This window comes from Crocuta crocuta, unplaced genomic scaffold (genome assembly GCF_008692635.1).
Source record: "Crocuta crocuta isolate KB4526 unplaced genomic scaffold, BGI_CrCroc_1.0 scaffold267, whole genome shotgun sequence".
Lineage (NCBI taxonomy): Eukaryota > Metazoa > Chordata > Mammalia > Carnivora > Hyaenidae > Crocuta > Crocuta crocuta.
Window position 1 is genome coordinate 2,467,294 of NW_027531899.1, and position 20,979 is coordinate 2,488,272.

Sequence of the window (20,979 nt, forward strand, 5' to 3'; positions counted from 1 at the left end):
ACAAATTTTACAAATGGCATTTGTTGGAAAGAGTTCAAAAACTGAAATATGGACTCTATGTTATATATAAGACTCAATTGCTATGATAATAATAGTGTGACTACATAGGAGTCTTTATTCTTAGGAGATGCATACAGAAGTGTTGAGAGGTGAAATTTAATGATAACTGCTACTTACCATCAAGTGAGCCAAGAAGGTGCATATATAGAAAGAAAAAGGCAAATGTTAATAACCAGAGTTAAATCTATGTGAAGGGTAATTAACTATGTGTGTATATATATATATTCACATACACACACATATATATGCATAGACTTTTTTTAAGTAGGCCTCATGGACAGCGCGGAGCTCAATACGGGGCTTGAACTCATGACCCTGCACTCCTGAGATCAAAACCTGAGCTGAGATCAAGAGTTGGACGCTTAACAACTGAGTCACCCAAGCACCCCAACTACATATATATTTTTAATATCCTCATTTGGCTTGATGAATTTTAAAGACAAAAAGCTTGGAGAAAGAAAGAAAATAGCGGACCTAAGGCAGTATTTCCTAAACTTCCATACAGAAATTTTGAACTGAGGGGCATCTGGGAGACTCAGTTGGTTAAGTGTCAGACGTCGGCTCAGGTCATGATCTGCGGTTCAATGATCTGCGGTTCATGTATTCGAGCCCCACACTGGGCTCTGTGCTGACAGCTTGGAGCCGGAGCCTGCTTTGGATTCTGTGTGTGTCTCTCTCTGCCCCTCCCCTGACTTGCACTCTGTCTCTCAAAAATAATAAACATTAAAAAAAGAAATTCTAAACCAAATTATAATATCTGCATCCATTAAGATCTAATGTAAAGAAGTAGATAAAATGTATACAACAGATACATTTGAGAAATATATACATGTGAGAATACATGTGAGAAAACACAAAAATTAATGACCTAAACATTTATTGCAAGAAGCCATAAAATGGGCAACTAAATAAAAACAAATTAGAAAGAAAAAGTCATTTTACAGAATAGAGCCCACAAAAACCATAGAGGATCCACAATGACAAATACTGTATTTCAAAGCAATGTTATTCTCAAGACTGATAAAGAGGAAGGAGACTGCAGCAACACCCAATGCAGGGATGCGAGCTAAGAGGGACCTTGCTTATGGGCCCTTGCACACCTGACAAATGTAGTAAAATGACATCGTGATAAAAACTCATATGTTAATAACATGGATGAAATGCATAGATCTCTAGAAAATAACCTCTACAAAATCAACACACAGAAAACTTGAACAATTTTAGCATGGTGTAATCAAAGTTTTTTTAATTTTTAAATTTCATTTGTCTTTTTTTTTTAAAGTAATCTCTACTCACAGTGTGGGGCTCAAAGCCACGAACCCAAGATCAAGTGTCACATGCTCTAATGACCAAGCCAGCCCGGTGTCCCAATCTGAGTAAGTTTAAAAAAAAAAATCTACAATGGTAACTGAAGGTCCAGATGGTTTTTCTGGAATATTTCATCAACCATTCCAAAAGGGAGGAGAAAGTGTATGTTCTCCTAAACACATTCATAAAGCTAATATAATCATTATATCTAATCTTAAAAAGTAAGAATACAGGCTAATCTCATTCATGAAACATAAAGGAAATATTAAAAATTCAAATCTAACAATATTGAAAAGGGATAATATATCAACACACCATGACTGGAACTGGATTCCAGAATTCAGTCATCAATAAACAGAATTCAACACAGTAACAGAACAACGGAGGGAAAAAAATCATATGATTATGTCAATAAATGCAGAAAGAATAATTCCTGAGAAAAATATTAGCAATTATGTAACACAGAACCTCCTCTCTGTGAAAAATATTTATATAAATTTTTAAACACACACCCTCGGGATGCCTGGCTGGCTCAGTCAAAAGAGCATGCAACTCTTGATCTTTGGGTCATGAGTTTAAGCTCCATGTTGAGTGCAGAGATTATATACATACATATACATATACATACACTTAAAAAAAAAGAAAAAATATTTCCCTTGTGGAAATATCTTTATTCTCAGGAGATGTTTGCTGAATGATTCATGGGTCAAGTCATGATGCCTAAGACAAGCCTTCAAATACCTCCATGATGCAGTATAGAGAGACATAAAGTAGATATGGCAAGATCTTATCAGTTGGTCATCTATGTAGAAATCATAATCACTGTTATGCTCTTTGAGTACTAATTAATTTTACTGTTAAAGAGCAAGAAGAATCACCTTTACTAGGAGACTGTCCTGGAGTTTGTAACTTTAGTCTTTTTCTTACAGATGTCTGGAACTTTTGGTATCTTGCCTTTAATATATGCTAGAATGTGGATTTTGTCTAGATTTACTACTTTTTTACTCTTTTGTCCTTTTTGGAGGAAATAATGGGAGACAAAAACAACCTCTGAGTATCAAGAGAGAACATATAAAATATTAGCAAAGAAGAATCAAAGCAAACAGGAGCTCAGGGATATGTCCATAACATAAAATACACACACACACACACACATTCTAAAGCTAGTATCTTATTAGGTGGGGAAACACTATAGGATTTCTGCCAGATCAAGAACAAATTGAGGAAGCTGACTATCTCTGCAACTATTCAAAACTGTATTAAAGAGGGGCATCTGGGTGGCTCAATCAGTTAAGTGTCTGACTTTGGCTCAGGTCATGATCTCACGGTCTGTGGGTTTGAGCCCCGTGTCAGGCTCTGTGATGACAGCTCAGAGCCTGGAGCCTGTTTCGGATTCTGTGTCTCCTTCTCTTTCTGCCCCTTCCCTGCTTGTGTTCTGTCTCTGTCTCTCAAAAATGAATAAACATTAAAAAATTTTTTTAAATTGTATTAAAGATATTAACTATTTGATTAAACAAGATAAATCAGGTAGGAAAAGAGGTAAAGAAGAAATAAAACCATCACTATTTACAGATGATACAATAGTATACCAGGATATAAAGGGTAAAAATTAAAAAAAATAAGACCATGGTTACCGATCCAGAAACAAAATTAAGAAAGAAATGTCGTTTACAATCATATCAAAAAGAATAAAATATATAGGAATAGGTTGAACAAAGCAGCCTGAGATCTATACACTGACAATTTAAAAATGCTATAGAAAGAGATTAAATACCTAAATAAAAGGAGAGATCTCTCAGGTTCATGAAGGGCAATACTATTAAGATTACAATGGTCCACAAACTGATCAACAGATGCAATACAATCCATATCAAAATGTCAACTGCTATTGTCGCTGAAAATGACAAGCTGATTATATGGAAATAGAAGACTCCAAATAGCCAAAATAATCTTGATAAAGGAAGAGGAACAAAGTAACATAAATCACATTTCCTGATTTCAAAATTTACTACAATGCTACAATAAATCAAGACAGTATGGTGCTGGCATATTACAGATATATAGATCAATGGAATAGAATGCAGAGTCCAGAAATAAAATCTCAAAGTATGATCAGTTCATTACTGAAAAGGGAGCCAGAAAAAAAAAATTCAACGGAGTCTTAAGCAACAGTGTTAGGAACAAGTGGATATTCACACACAAAAGAATGAACCTGGAAACTTACACCTTACAGCGCACATGAAAATTAACTCAAAATGGATCAAAGGCCTAATAAATGTCAGAACTAAAACTAGTAACTTCTTAGAAAAAAAAATTGCAGTACATTTTTGAGACCATGGATAACAATGATTTCCTAAGTATGAGACCAAAAACAAAGCAACAAAAGAAATATTAGAATGGAATAGAATGTTATTCAGCCACAAAAAAGGAAGTGTTGATACTTGATATTATATTGATGAATCTCAAAAATATTATGAATGAAGGTATTGTATGATTCTCTGTATATAAAAATATTTCTAATAGTCAAATCTTTAGAGACAGAAAGTAGACTAATGGTCACCAAACGCTGGGAGTAGGGTACACAGAGTGATTGCTAGTGGGTAACAGGTTTCTCTATGGGGTGATGGATTATACCCTGCTGATGGGTGCACAAAATGTGATTATATAAAAAAACACGGACTTGTTCACTTTAAGGAAGAGCTTTTTTGCTTCTCTCTCTTTTCTTTTTTTCCAAATGTTTATTTTTGAGAGAGCGAGCGAGCAAGCTGGGGAGGGGCAGAGAGGAGACAGAAGATCTGAAGCAGATTCAGTGCTATCAGTGCAGAGCCCAATGTGGTGCCTGAACCCATGAACCAGGAGATTATGACCTAAGCCAAAGTTGGATGCTTAACTGACTGAGCCACCCAAGCACCCCCGACTTGTTCACTTTATTTGAAATGTTTTTTTTAGATTTGTTCACTTTCAAAGACTGATTTTACGTTACATAAATTATGTAGCAATCAACCTCTTTAAAAAATTAATAATCTTCCTACTGGAAAACCATAACTAGGTAAAGTACAAAATGGGAGGGAAAATGTGATTTATAACAGTAAAGAACATGGTTAAACACTGAAGAATAAAATTAATAAAAAAATATGTAAAGCCTATTTCAGAAAAATTATAAACACTTCTAAAAGATACAGAAGGAGCCTCAAACAAATGGAGAAACAACCCCTCTTCTTGGATTGGAAGACTTAATGCTATAAAGATCTCAGTTCCTCATAAACTAACATGTAAATTGAGTGTAATGTAAACAAAATACCAGCAAGTTTTTCATGGAGTTAGAAAAGTTAATAATCAAGTTTACATCGAAAAACAAACATTCAAAAATAGGCAGAAAAGGGGCGCCTGGGTGGCTTAGTCGGTTAAGCATCCGACTTTTGCTTAGGTCATGATCTCGCGGTTCGTGGGTTCGAGCCCCGCGTCGGGCTCTGTGCTGACTGCCAGCTCGGAGCCTGGAGCCTGTTTCAGTCTGTGACTCCCTCTCTCTCTGACCCTCCCCTGCTCACGCTGTCTCTCTCTCTCTCTCTCCTAGAAATAAATAAAAACATTAAAAAAAAAAACAGGCAGAAAAACACTGAAAATCTAAAAGGGAGGATGAGCTCTAAGAACATTAACATGTGCTACAACGTACCCATAATAAAAGCAGTGTGGTATGGGTGCATGCATACACAAATAAAATAGTAGAACAGAATAGAAAGCTCAGAAAAAAGACCCAAGAATATATGGAAATTTATTATTTGATAAAGGTGGCATTTCAAGTGAAGGGAACAAAGATGGACATTTAAATAAAAGGCATTGGGACAACTAGGGTCGCCATATGGAAAAAGATTTCATTAGACCCATACCTTACTTTATTTATTTACTTATTATTTAAAGTTTATTTTTGAGAGAGAGAGAAAGACAGAGAGACAGACAGACAGATCAAGCACACAGGAGGGATAGAGGCAGAGGGAAAGGGAAAGAATCCCAAGTAGGCTCTGCACTGTCAGCAGAGAGTCCGACTTGGGGCCAGAACTCGTGAACTGAAACCAAGAGTCAGATGCTTAACTGACTGAGCCAGCCAGGCACCCCAGGACCTTACTTTATACACAAGAATAATCTCCAAATGGTTTACAGATTTAAGTGTAAAAATTAAAACCATATAAGTAATGGAAGAAAATATGTATATTTACCCGTAACCTTGAGATAGTTTCTAACCATGATACAAAATTCAGAAATAATAAGACTGATGAATTTGTCTAGATTAAAAAATAAACTCTCATAATCAAAATTTAAAAAAAAACTGAGAAATTGGGAGAAAATATTTGCAACAGACACTTTAGACAAAGGGCTAATACTCTTAATATATAGAATCACTCTCAGGGGTGCCTGGCTGGCTCAGTCGGAAAAGTGTGATCTTGGGTTGATCTTGGGTTGTAACTGTAAGTCACATGCTAGGTGAAGAGATTACTTAAAAATAAAATCTTCAGGAGCATCTGGGTGGCTCAGTCAGTTAAACATCTGACTCTTGATCTCAGTTCTGGTCTTGATCTCAGTTCAAGCCCTGTGTTGAGTTCCATGCTGCACCTGGAGCCTACTTAAAAAATAAAGGGGTGCTTGGGTGGCTCAGCTAGTTAAGCTTCTGTCTTGATTTCAGCTCAGGTCATGATCCCAAGTTTGCGAGAGTGAGCCTAGAGTTGGGGTGGCTTGCTTGCTCTCTCCCTCTCTCTCTCTGCCCCTCCCCTGCTTGCATGCATGCTCTCTCTCACTTTCTCTCTCTCAAAATAAACAAACTTAAATAAAATATTAAAAAAAACAAATAAAACAAAAAACACTATTAAAAATTGAGGGACAAAGGATGAAAAGTGAGATAGAAAAATGGGTGGGGGGCAGGTGCCTGGGTGGTTCAGTTACTTAAGCCTCCAACTTTGGCTCAGGTCATGATCTCACAGCTTTGAGTTCGGGCCCTGTGCTGGGGTCTGCACTGACAGTGTGGAGCCTGCTTGGAACTCTCTCTCTCTCTCTCTCTCTCTCTCTCTCTCCCTCTTTCTCTGCCCCTCACTTATTTGCTCTCTTTCAAAATAAATCAACTTTAAAAAAACAAAAAGAAAATGAGGGAGAGACACAAACCCATCAACTCATGACACAGAAACAGCTCTTCAATATATGAAGAAATGTTTCACTGATTCATAAAGAAAATGCTAATGGAAACGAGATACCATTTTTCCCCCATCAGGTTTGTAAATGGGGGAAACATTTATATAAGCAATATATAAAACAATATATTCTGTTGTTGAGTTTTTATTCAAGAGTATTATGATCTGAACAACAGGTATGTTCACTGCTGTTGAGATATTCTCATATAGTGCTGGAGGAAATACAAACTGGTAAAACCCTACTGGGGGGGGGGGTTGGCAATATCATACAAAAACACATATGCATGGGGTGCCTGGCTACCTCAGTCAGTAGAGCATGCAACTCTTGAGCTAAGGGTCATGAGTTTAAGCCCCACATGGGATGTGGTGCCTACTTAAAGATTAAAAAAAAAAAAAAAAAAGCTCACACACAAGACACATATGCAATTACCTTTGGAACCAGAAACCACACTTCTAGGAATCAATCCGGAAGCTAAACTTCCAATGATACATATGGGCAAGACTATTTGCTTTTATATTATTTATAATCACAACACATTGAAAACAACCTAAAAGCCCATACATAGAAAAGTCATTGAATAAACAAGGGCACATCCACATATAGGAGTACTAAGCAGTCATAAAGTAATGAGGAAGCTCTCTATGTGCTGTAAGAAGTAATTTCCAGGATAAATTATAAGTGAAAACAGCAAAGTATAATTCAGAATTTAAGATATGCTGAGGTTCATGTAAGAATGGGGCCTTATACAAGTATCTATGTAAACTAAATCAGGAAGAATAAACCAGAAACTGATGGGATCACTTACTTTTAAGGAGTAGGAATAGGGTAGAAAATATGAGAACAGGGTATCAAAATTGAAGTGGGGGCACGTGAGTGGCTCAGCTGGTTGAGCATTTGACTTTGGCTCAGGTCATGATCTTGTGTTGTGGCTCTGAGCCCAAATCAGACTTTGTGCTGGCGGTGTGGAGCCTGCTTGGGATTCTCTCTCTCTCTCTCTGTCTGTCTCTCTCTCTCTCTCCCTTTCTTTCCCTCTCCCTCTCCCTCTCTGGCCCTCCCCCACTTGCTCTCTCTCAAAATGAATAAATAAAAACAAACACAAAAAACTGAAAGGGGAACAAGAGAATTCTTTTCTGTATGGTTCTTACTCTGAGAACCACTATAATATTTCACATACACCTGAAATAAATAAATATGAAACAGGATGCAGAGCAGGAGGGGTACCTAAAATAACAAATCAAGCTAGTTTTACAAAAAAAATGCATAATATAATCACATTGAAGAGGACGAAAAAGAAATGAACAATTCTAGAAAACATCATTTTGACCGGACACTCTACTTCTAAAGGCAAAGAGAACTGGGCAAATACTGCATTCTAGATAGTAAAATGTGCTTCTCATAGAAAAAGAGGTCGAAAATTTGAAATGAGTTGAAGCGAAGTCCACACTGGTGGATGCTGAAAACCAATGAGTGAAAACCGGAGGAGAAACAGGTTATCTGCATTGTCTCAAAGTATCTCCCTCAAGAAGTTTATCAATTAGAAAGGGAAAAATAATCACTTTACAGTGGAGAAACCTGGCAGACAGTATCTTAACAGAATGTTTAATGCTGACAGCACCAGTAACAGCACACATCTATATCATGGACCCTCTAATATGTACTGAGATCACGCCATCCTTCTGTGGGATTGTTACCCAAAATGAACAAAATGTGCTTATCAGAAAATAGCAATCCAACCCAAAATAAGGAATATCTGAAATAACTGTATTCTTAACAAGTGTCAAGGACATGAAAAGCCAGAAAGTCCATAAAACCATCATAGATTGGTAAAGTCTAGAGAAACATTTTGACTAATACCAAATGGCATCCTGGATTTGATCTGAGAACAGAAAAAAAAAAAAAAAGCATTTGTGGAAAACTGGTAAAATCTGAACAAAGTCTATGATTAAATGTTATTAATAGTATTGTACAAACATTCATTTCTTAGTTTGGATAAATGTACTTAAAGAAATACTGTCTTTAGAGGAAGCCAAAATATGGTGTCCTCTCAGTCTGGCCAGGTACACTTCATCATTTGGGTCAATTTTACCATAAATAATGAGACTGATTAACATAGTAGACACATTCTGGTTTGTCTGTTTTTAAGGGAGCAGAGTTAGAGAATTAACCTAAGACCAAATCCTCATACAGAATGGGAAACTGTTTTGTTAACCCTTTGCCCAGATCACCCGAGGGTTTTCATGACGTTATAATATTATCCAATATATAGTTTTTGGGGGTTTTTTGTTTGTTTTTTTGCAAGTAACCTCTTCACTCAGTGAGATGGAGGTATTTGTAAACTTATCCATAGAAGCATGTTGGAATGGCCACGTGCTTAACTCACTGAAACTAAACTGAGCCCAATGCATCCTTCAACTAACATCTTCCTTAAGATATACGTGTCTGTTCGCCTGGGTGGCTCAGTCGGTTGAGCGTCCGACTTCGGCTCAGGTCATGATCTCGCGGTTCGTGGGTTTGAGCCCCGCATCCGGCTCTGTGCTGGCAGCTTGGAGCCCGGAGCCTGTCTTCGGATTCTGTGTCTCCCTCTCTCTCTGACCCTCCCCTGTTCATGCTGTCTCTCTCTCCCTCTCAAAAATAAATTAAAAAAAAAAAAAAAAAAAAGAAGTGTCTGTTAATGCATGTGTAGAAGCATATGAAAAAAGAGCTGGTGCCAATATATAGTTTTACTGACATCAATTCTTTCAGTTTTCCAGATACAATTCCAACATGTCAGTGGAGACACCCCTCTCCCATGACCCTAGCACCAAAAATTCTCTGAGACCAGCAGGATGCCTGAGAATTAAACTCAATTCTGACACAACCTGCCTCGAGATAGCATCAGATTCCACAGGTTAAGGGCTCAGTCCTAAAAGACTGCTTTCCACTCCCCACTTCAGACACGAGTCACAAGCCCCTGGCTCTTTGTTACCTGTGCTTCTGACCAACCAGCTATAGACTGGAGGTTCCAACGACCTCCTCCTTAGGTTCTTTTGTTAGAGTGGCTCATAGAACTCAGGGAAACATGTACTTAGGTTAATCAGTTTATTAAATGATACGATAAAGGATAGGAACCAACAGCCAGATGAAGAGATACACAGGGCAAGTATGGGGAAAGGGCAAGTATGGGGAAAGGGCGTGGAGCTTCCATGCCCTTTCCAGGTGTGTCACTATCCTCATATCTACACTTGTTCACCAACCCAGAAGAACCCAGTCCTTTTGGTTGTTATGGAGACTTCACTGCATAGTCATGATCGACTAAGTCATTGGCTATTGGCTGATTCCACCTCCAGCCCCTCTCCCCTCCCAAGAGTTTGGGGGGGGTGGGACTGAGACCCTCCAACACATGGTTGGTCCTCCAGCCCCTGCCCCTGGGTGGGATCCGAAGTTACCTTCATTTCTTTAATTTTTTTTATTTTTTTAAAATGTTTATTTATTTTTGAGACAGAGACACAGCATGAGCAGGGGAGGGCCAGAGAGAGAGGGAAACAGAATCCTTAGCAGGCTCCAGGCTCTGAGCAGGGGAGGGGCAGAGAGAGAGAAAGAGGGCAGCGGATCTGAAATGGGCTCTGCACTGACAGCGGCAAACCCAATATGGGGCTCAAACTCACAAACCATAAGACCATGACCTGAGCCAAAGCTGGACACTCAGCTGAATGAGTTACCTAGGTACCAGTCACCTTCATTAATATAACAGGAAACCCATGTCACCTTTATGTGGTAAAGGAAAATATCACCTCTAAAGAGCTTTGGTAATGTCTCAGAGGGGGAAATGCCCTGTCTCAAGTAGTGGGCTGCTCCACAGATAGTTATAAGGTCTGATGAAAGGATTTTCTAGGCATACTTTTTAGGGTGTTTGCAAGGACATGCTCCCCTCAACTCAGCCTGGACACAGAGAAGTGGAACTGCCAATCCCTGAGTGTACCTTCCTGTCTACATTAACATGATGTAACTGTCCCACTGTTTTCACAGCACAATTTTACTTTCCTAGAGTTTCTTATACAGGCAGTTGGCTTGATTGTTCATTACCAGGAAGTTCCTTACCCAGAAAAATCCATCAATGCTTCAGTGGAAAACATCAACATAATTTGTGCTCAAAATTCTTATGTAATTTCCACTAATTTCCCATTATTATATCTTGATCTTCACCCAATCCTATTCTCCACATTGAAAAACTGGCCTTAAACAAAACTTCTGTGTCAGTAACATCCATCCTTGCCTTTCCCTCTTTGAGACACTACCACCTCAGGGCTTGAACTCATGACCCTGAGATCAAGACCTGAGCTGAAATCAAGTCAGATTCTTAACTGACTGAGCCACTCAGATGCCACTGTATTTGACTAACATTTTATTTAAAAAATTTTTTTAATGTTTATTTACTTTTGACACAGAGAGAGACAGAGCACGAGCTGGGGAGGGTCAGAGAGAGAGGGAGTCACAGACAGAAACAGGCTCCAGGCTCTGAGCTGGCAGTCAGCATAGAGCCCGACGCGGGGCTTGAACCCACGAACCGCGAGATCATGACCTAAGCATAAGTCGGACGCTTAACCGACTAAGCCACCCAGGCGCCCACCTCCCCATTTTATTTTTTAACGTTTATTCATTTTTTTAAGGGGGGGGGGGGCCCTGGGTGGTTCAGTCGGTTAAGCATCCGACTTTGGCTCCGGTCATGATCTCACTGTGCGTGGGTTTGAGCTCCGTGTTGGCAGAGCCTGGAGCCTGCTTCAGATTCTGTGTCTCCCTCTCTATCTCTCAAAATAAATAAAGACATTTAAAAAAAATTAAAAAGAGAGAGAGAAGGAGGAGAAGAAGGAGGAGGAGGAGGTGGAAGAGGGGCAGAGAGAGAGACACACACAGTCCGAAGCAGGCTCCAGGCTCTGAGCTGTTAGCACAGGGCCCAATGTGGGACTTGAACTCATGAACCATGAGATCATGACCTGAACCAAAACTCGATATTTGACTGAGCCACCCAGGCACCCCTGACTAACATTAAAAAAATGGTTTAGGGGCATCTGGGTGGCTCAATTGGTTGAGCGCCGACTCTTGATTTTGGCTCAGGTCACCATCTCATGGTTTGTGGATTTGAGCCCTACATTGGGCTCCATGCTGGCAGTGGAGGGCCTGCTTGGGATTCTCTCTCTCTCTCCCAGTCTCTCTAACATAAACTTTTAAAAATAAATGATTTAAAATTAAAGATTTAAAAACAAGAATAAGAAAAGTTAATTAAATAAAAAAAAAAGGGGCACCTGGGTGGCTCAGTCAGTTAAGCATCAAACTTTGGCTCAAACCATAATATCATGCACGGTTTGTGAGTTTGAGCCTCACATTGGGCTCTGTGCCTGCTTGGAGCCTGAAGCCTGCTCCAGATTCTATGTCTCCCTCTCTCTCTGTCCCTTCCCTGCTTGCACTCTGTTTCTCTCTTTCTCTCTCAAAAATAAATAAGAATTAAAAAAATAAATTAAATACAAACAGATTACATAATTTATTCCAATACTTCTTATTCCTAACAATTCAAATCCAACAAAACCTCCTATGATCTGACTCCTAACAGTGGTGTAGCTTCATTACTGAGTACTCTCCCCTTAGGCCTTCTATTCTGGTCTACAATGGTGCTGCTCAAACTCACAAAGCTTTCTCTGGCCCCCTCCCTCCAGTCTCCTTATCCCTTTCCCTCACTGTCCCCAGCCATCTCCTGAGCCTTCCAAACTGTTCATGTAGGCTGGAAAATCCTTCCCAAACACATGCCCTGGGCCCTTATGTCATGACTCCTTTTAAATGGGATCACCCCAGAAAAGTCATCCCTGACCACTTTATCTAAAATGGCCCAATCCCCTCTGACGTTCTATCATAGCTCATTCCATTGCTTGATATTATTTATCTGTTTACCTACTATTATTATCCTCACTCTAATACAATGTAAATTCCATGAGAGCAGGGACTTGATAAGTCATGTTCACTATCATTGCATTGACATGTGCGTGTATGAAAAAGGGGAGCTGGAGAGCAGTTGAATCCAACATACAGGTAAAATACTGCACTAATGAAAACTGAGATTCCCTGTCACTGAAAATGGGTTTGAAATGTAAGAGAAATAAAGTGATTGGTAAATAAAGTTGAAGTTTCCTCTGTAGCTCCATGCTGAGAGCTTTATTTCCTTCCCAGGTCACAAGCCCAGGCTTCACAGGTCTTGGTGCCCTGGAGGGCTTTACAAACAACGAGGAGATGTATGCCTCCCCCTTACCACGGAAGCTGCTACCAGCCTTGATAGCCTCCCTTCGCCCTCCTTACCTGCGTACTGTCTCTGTGTTTCTTCCCTCAAAATCATCCAGGGCTCTTTTCCTTGCTCCAATAAGTCAACCACATCTGGCTTAGAAATGGAATGTCCTGCTTGCGGGGGAGGGGGGGGGAAGCCACATGGTACAGAAATAAAAACAAAACACAAATCTTTAGTTTTGCTTAAATTTATAATGAAACCGAAATTAAATGCTACTGATGCAGACTTCAGATAATAGAAGGACGCAATGATTTAAGGAACCAGGCAGGTGTGATGAAATGTTATTTTAATTTAAACTCATACAGACTCCTCCTTTTTTTTTTTTAAAGTCATAATATTGTTACTTTATTTTTAATTTTTTAAAATGTTTTATTCATTTCTGAGAGAGAGAAAGAGAGCGAGCGTGAGCAGGGGAGGGTCAGAGAGAGAGGGAGATACAGAATCCGAAACGGGCTCCAGGCTCTGAGGTAGCCATCAGCACAGAGCCCGACGCGGGGCTTGAACCCACGAACTGTGAGATCATGACCTGAGTCAAAGTTGGAGGCTTAACCGACTGAGCCACCCAGGCGCCCCAGACTCTTGCTCTTAAGAGAAAATTTAACAAAGCGATTGAAAGGTTAACAAGATTTGAGAACATTCTGTGGAGGTAAGGGCCTGAGCACAGATTCTTTCTCCTCTAATACCTAACAACCTTGTGATTGAGGAAGTCATTTTAACACACTGTTCCACAATGCTGGCAAGTAAAATGGGTATGATAATACTATTATCACAGGGTTATTTGATGATTACATTTGTAATTATGTGTATATATTCCCTCCCAAGGAAGAGTGTCTGGAACATAACACCCATTATAANATTCACTTACAAAAATATTCAATTATAAATGTCATGTTCATGAATTATAACTTTCAACCATATAAAATTGGTTGCAGGAAATTAAATGTATACTATTCAGTTTTAAATGAATATTTTTTATCCAGTCCACCACTATATAAATTATAGAGGGTCTTTTCATTGTCACAGCCAATCACAAATCTACATCTAATGACTGACCTACAGGTAGATGACATAGCAAATCTATAGCAATATTCAGTGTGAACATAATGGGAAACCATTTTTCTTGGACAAGAGCTATCTCTGGAATAAATATAAGGAATTTTTGTCCAGCCCCTTGGCCAGTAAGAAAGGGAGGCAATGACAAGAAGGGCCAGAAGGAGATGTGAATATCACTAAAAGAGAAAATGACCATGGCTAATGGCAGAGGCACTGACAAACTGACAGACCTCAAACCTTCCTCTGGGAACAAAATAAGAAATTCAGCTTAGGTCTTGAAAGACACCTTTGACATTCACTGTGTTCAAAGTTAACACACCACGTTCTAAATTTCTCATGGCAAATGAACTTACCCAGTGAAACCAAGTTTCTATAGTTCTCCAACATCACATCCCTGTACAAGTCCCTCTGAATAGGGTCCAGGTATTCCCATTCCTGCTGAGAGAAGTCTATGGCCACATCCCTGAATGTCACTAATTCCTGAAACTACAAACCCATGTAGTACAAAATTGAAAAAAACATTTTCAACATGTAGAGACAGAAGATTATAGAAATGTGTTAGAGAAAGGGAGTCATATAGTACAACTGGGGTAGAAAATTAAAGCAGAGTGTCTACGTATTCCTGAAGCATCCTATTTCTACAGATAAATCACTGCAGGTTGTGAGCTATCACAATAACTCAGACTTACTGGGGACTGGATAAAATTAAAATTTTCCCTATTTAATAAAGTATAATGCATAATCATATAACCAGCTAGTTGTATGATGTATAAATCCTCACAAAAATGTGAAGTTCTAAATTATTTTCCCTTTAGAGTTAAAAGAAGATGGGATATTCCTCCTATATTGAATATAAGAACTTCTGTATTAAAAAAAAAAAGCTTTTGAAAGAAAAGCGTGACATTTCTACAAGCACTGAGTTCATCCTTTGTCAGAACATACTGTATTTTTCTTTGTTTTGACAAATAAATTTTGGCTGTGTCACAATCCATTTTATTATAGATATCTTAGGTTTAGTCCATCTCTGACATTTATATACTCAGTTGCACAAAATTTCAAAGGTCTTCAATTCTAGAAATCAACACATTTATACTGCTTAGGATAATATTCTCATTCATTGTGATCTTCCATCAGTTACTCAATATTTTTTCTTGTTCCTATGTGTACACTGATGAAGGAGATCAGATAAATATTATCCACATTCAACAGATCACATTCAACCACAAAATAGTTATATTTGTCTCTCAATAATTCCTGAGAAAGATGCAGGACATAAATGTTTCCAACCATCATACAATTCTCAAGAACATGAGATACCATCACATACCAAGAATGAGACCAACTGATACCAATTTCCTTCTCATCTGCCTAGAAAATTCAGGTATGTGGAGGATTCGAAAGTCTACCTGTGGTAGATTAAATGGGATCAACATCTCTATTTCATCAAATCAGAGACCTATAAAGGAAACTCAAATATTTCCTTCATGGGACTTCACTCTTTTGCTGCTCCATCACGGCCTTTGATTAAAGACTGAACATAGAAGTGGAATGAGTAAATTGGAAAATAAATACAAAAACACTGGATAGCAAACATTTATTAGGAGGAAACTGAGCTATTTGCTATCATTTTTTTAAATTTTAGAACAAACTGTAGAGCAGATAACTGAATGAAGCCCTCTTAAGTAGGAAGCTTTGGGTTAATTAATGAAGAAACCCACATAGACTAACATTGTAATATTGCAAGGAGATGGGAATCATTAACTTACACAAGTCATGGTTTCCGAAATGTTAAGACCTCATCAGTCCTCCTCAGTGTTCTTCCATTGAAAAAATTCAAACTCCAGAGAATCCAGAGCTGAGAGAAGAAAAAAGGTTTTACTGTTCCAAATAGACTTAATTTAATAAAGACTTTTGTTCCCCCATTCTTCTTCCAAAATTAGCCCCCCGTGCTACACACACAATTTAGGGAAAATAGAAGATGGATCTAGGGTCTCTCTCAAGTCACAGGACAACAGACTACACAAAAGTAGTTGCAGAATAAGTCACTTCTGGCATTGAAGCCACATCCAAACACAGGAGCAGGAGATCTGGACAAGGTCTCATGTTGGGGAAAGATGATCTAGTCCTGAGATTGGGCTGCTTAGTCTTTCCATGAGCAGATCTACCTTCCTTCATTCCCACCTTCCAAGGCTGAAAGAAGCCTCGTCATTCAAATTAGAGGCTCTTTTATGGCCTCGGGTCAGTTGAAGTTGGTCCATGTATGGGAAGTGAACACAACATAGAAGGAATTTTGTAGGCCTAGGATCTGTGTTTTGAGTCCAGCCAAGATGACTAAATATCAAATATACAGACAGCAGACTATAAAGCAGCCATTAAAAACTAAATAGGAGTGGTGTCTGAGTGGTCAGTTGGTTGAGCGAGCATTCAACTTTGGCTCAGGTCATGATCTCACAGTACAGAGTCCGATGTGGGACTTGAACTCACACACTGAGGAGATCAAGACCTGAGCCGAAGTCAGATGCTCAACTGCTCAACCGACTGAGCCACCCAGGCGCTCCCTGGTTAATTAATTTTTAATGGTTATTTCTATCATCTAAAAGGTGTAAGTATCTGGAAAGTTTTCAAACCAGAAACTGTCATTTCTCTCTTCCACTCACATGTTCATCTAATAAAACTCATGGACTCTTTTTTGCAAACTCAGATTCTTATTTCTTTATGGTTTGACTCTTATACTTAATTAATGTGATCATACCCTTCAAAACAAAACAATACATATATACTAAATAGACAATATAGTAACAGCAATCTCCAGGTAGTGGGAATAAGAGCACTTTATATTTCTTTACAGAAGTTCCTTAGGATACTGTGTGTTTTACAACAAGCCTTCATTAATGTGAACACCAGAACATGACAATTACAAAATATTTCAAAAGACATTTCAACATATGACAAATGTATTTTAAAATATCAGAGAAACAACTAAAACAGGTTGTGCATTCTTGTATTTATGAAACCTGAAACCCTATGCATGACACACGGAAACATTACAAGGGAAACAAATTACACCTACAGCCATTGCATATCTTTTGGTTACATCTGCTCAATATAAGCACTTTCATTACCAAGAGTCTACTGAGAATGAAAATACAGGTAAGTGGCACTTGCAGATTGCATCAGAGAATGTCATAAAGGTGAAAGAAATGTTTGGTAATAGATGCTTAATAAACGTAGCTACACCACTACCCTTCCTCAAAACAATTAAAATATTACTTTTGACGGACTCCTTGCAAAACTTCTCACAATATGACCTTCTTAAAGTGGGATTCATATATAATTTAACATTTTCCAGGGTATTATTGTTGATAAACATGAATATTGCTTAACATGATAGAGTACATTTTCCTTAAGTTTAACTCCGTATAAACATAATCTTATTAGCTATATAATATTCAACCATATGGGTTAATCATTAAACGTTTCCATAATCCTGAACATTCGGTTTTCCCATCATCATAAACAGGTAAATTGTCCTTGATTCTAGATTAAAAAAAAAAATTAAATCTATTTGGGTTCTGTTTACAATAAGAGAATACACAGGAGGGTATGAATGATAGTCCAATAAGCATGTGAATGTTAGTGAGATTTACCTGAATAGCACCCAACATCCACTGGGAAGAAAGATCACGATTAGGACATTTCAGACAAAGGAAAGCATGTCTTAAAACCAATGATTTTATGATAGAAAAACCAACACACACATTGATTTTTTTTGGATGTATCAATTCTTTTCTCCTCATCAGGGTCTTTCTTTTGGGGAATAGCAGGACCAAGCAGGGAGTCACAGGACGTCACGTGGAGCACGGAATGACGTCTTTGTACAATATTCTCTAGGTCCACGCCCGCCGCGCTCACACACACAAACAGATGGAAAAAGGACAGCGTGGAATCTGTGTAGCATTTACAGCAAGTTCCTGCGGTCAGATCTCTGGGAACGCCGTGTTCTGAGACACGTGGCTGCCCCTCAGAGCTCCCAAGTAAAGAATTTTCCAAGGTGTTCCCAGCCTCCAACTTCTTTCTTACGGCCATTCCTCTGGGGCAGCCGCAAGTAGCTGTGAGGAGAGAAGACGAAGGAAGCAGCAGGGAACCTAGAGCCACGGGACAATGACACAACAGAGCCACAACAATCGCTGCACAGGTAAAGAACGTGCAACCAAACGCACGTCACAGAGCACAGCCACGCACCTGTCTCAGCCTCACTTCACAATCACACCCACCGTAACGGAGGCACATCCCAGCGCGCACGCGCACACACGTCCCCCTAGCGCCACGGACACAAACCACCTTCCCCTGCGGTGCTTGAACCGCAGGCCTGGGATCAAGGTAACAACTGGCCGCCCCTACTACTGGCTTCCACGCTTTAAAGACTTCGTCCCACACCCCTGATTAGCTTGGTCAAGAGCCCAGCCTGTCGGCACTCCGCGCCTCTTACGTCCCGGGAGGAGTTCAACTCACCTTGCACAGCTCGAGAACCGCGCGAAAGTGGGAGAAGCCAAAGATCCGCCGTGACCGCTGCCCGCTGGGAAATGTAGTTCGAGCCTGCATGTCCGTGGCCGCGATGGCTTAGGGGAAAAGTAGCCCGGATCCCAGCAGCTTTGCTAGAACTTTAGTCGGCGCTGGAACCTCCCAGGGCGGGCGCCGCGCCACGCGAGGGCAGGTAGCGCTCGCGTGGAAACAGACGAGGGCGCGGTGCGCCGCGTCCTCGTGGTTCAGAAGTCCTGGCCAGCTAGCACGCAGAGAAGAGCAATCTGGAACTGGCGGCTGTCCGAAGCCCCAGGCCTGTGGGTGCAGAGCCGCAGGGTTGGGTCACTGGTGCGGCCCTGGCGGGGACTCCGATGTAGGGTCACCGCAACCTGGTGATAATATACGGGAAAGTGACTTTTGATATTGCCGAGAACGGGCTGGTTTTCTCACTACACCGTGTTAGTTCCATTTAATAATAGTGAGTAGGAGTGAAGTAGTATTAATACCTTTATATCCAACACGGACTTAATTAAATGTAAAAGTGACCCGGTGAAAATTTTTTATGTTTTGTAATATCGGTGTAGGAATAGCTTTTCTAAGTATAACCAAAGAGAGAAATGTAATATGTAAAGATTTGACTGATTATTTGTCAGACCTTCGACTGAGTTCTCATTCAGTATTGTGTTGGGTATTGTCCGTCTTTTGCCTCTCCATATAAACCTTAGTATTAGTTTGTCGATATCCACAAAGTTACTATCAAGGGTTTTGTTGTTTACTGTTTTTATGATGAAAGGGTGTTGTATTTTGTTAATAATTTTCTGATCAGTTGAGATCATCATCGGTTTTTCTTTTTTCAGCTTTAATCCTATTTTTATACAGGAATCATGTTAGTATAGAGGAAAGTGTGGGAGTGGGGAAACATTTTAGAGTAGTGTGGTTAGGTCTTCCTCTCTTAGTTTGCCCGCCACCCTGAGCTGCGACCTGCACAAGTGCTTCTCAGGACCTCTCCTCCCCCAACCAGTTAGGTGACAAAGAATGCCTAGAGGGGGCTGGGTATTTCCCTCCTAACACATTGGTTAGTCTCTGGTAAACTAGTTTCCCTTTGATGGGGTTCTTGAGCAAAGGGCTAAGAAAGAATTCTTAAGACGTCTTTGGTTCAAAAAGATGATTTTATTAAATTACGGGGACAAGACCTGGGTGAGGGTGCGGTGGAGAAAGAGCTGCACTGGGGTTGTGAGGAGTGATTGATTACATATTTTTAGGTTTGTGGTGGGTAGGGGGGTATGAGAAAAGTAAGTTTCTAAGGCATTTGGAAGCAAGACTTTCAGGATCTTGAGGGACTAGCTACTGTTAAAATAAGGTTTCTTTTAGTCTTTCATAAAACAAAAACATGAAGGAAGTAAGACACCCATGAGTTGCTTCAGGAAGGTCATGCTCTGCATTCTTCAGGTGTCTGTCAGTGGGTTACAAACTGTAAGATTTAATTTATATTACATTTCTCGTCTTTGTTTCCCTCATCACCTTGCGGGCAGGTGGACAACAGAATATCTAGAAATATTTCACAACGGTTACTTTCCCCTCCCTCTGCTGGAAGCATGTGGGCAATTCCCTCTGATCTTCACTCTGAGACAGTGGTGGTGTTCCTAGAGGTCAAACTCAAAAAAGGGGGGGCCTGTAGACGTTTTTAACTCTCAAGCTGGTCCACACTCAGTTTCCAGCAGTTAATAAATTCCTAGAGTCCCTGGCTCTAGCAGCTTCTACTTCAGATTATTTGTGATTCTCTTTGCCTGTCTCTCCAGTTATCAGACCATTTGTCTGCCCTATGAGCTCAATACTCTGAGGGAAATGACTTATTAATTAATTTTCAGTTTGCTTAGCTTTTTGTTATTGTAAGGATGGTAGTGATCACTTATAAGCTCCTTACATATTGGAGTAAAAAAGCAGAAGCCCTCCTGATTTTGTAATAGTAACTTCTTTGTAATATACATACTTAAAGGCACATACAGCCTAAGTACTGCCAGATGGATTTTTTTTTTTTGGAAACTGAACACATCCATTTATTTAACTATCCAGATCAAGAAACAGGACATTATCAGCATCATAAAGTATGTCTTCATGCTCTCTTGTGTTCTCTTTCTTATTCTCCAAGGATAATCACTACCTAAATTTCTAAAAGCAAAAATTGGTTTGGCAAGCTTTTTATTTCATATTAGAATCACATAGTATATACTCTTGTGTCTGAATTCTCTTGCTCAACATTGTGATTCACCCATTGCATGTTGTTGGATGTAGTTCTAGGTTATTATTCATTTTTGTATCCTAATGCAGCATTTATTCCTCCTTGTATAAAACATGCCACATTACTTTTCCATTTCCATCAGATGGACAGAGAGACAGAAAGAGGAAGAGAGAAAACTAGTCAGAAGTGAAAACTGGATCACTCTGTATCCTGCTGAAATTAAAAAGATAATTAAGGGGCACCTGGTTGGCCCAGTTGTTTAAGTGTCTAACTTCGGCTCAGGTCATGATCTCATGGTTTGTGGGTTCAAGCC

General features: G+C 39.5%; 1 protein-coding gene across 1 annotated transcript in view; it reads right to left on the bottom strand.

Moving 5' to 3' along the window:
• Positions 1–17,629, bottom strand: part of LOC144239609 (uncharacterized) — a 29,178-nt gene extending 11,549 nt beyond the window's left edge. Inside the window, exons 1-4 of the mRNA XM_077773721.1 lie at positions 17,554–17,629; positions 15,673–15,761; positions 14,260–14,392; positions 12,868–12,963 (exon numbers count right to left, since the gene is read on the bottom strand). Coding sequence (XP_077629847.1) covers positions 12,868–12,963; positions 14,260–14,392; positions 15,673–15,681 — 238 coding nt within the window. The 5' untranslated portion in view covers positions 15,682–15,761; positions 17,554–17,629. The remainder of the gene's footprint in view (positions 1–12,867; positions 12,964–14,259; positions 14,393–15,672; positions 15,762–17,553) is intronic.
• Between the last annotated feature and the right edge of the window lie 3,350 nt (positions 17,630–20,979).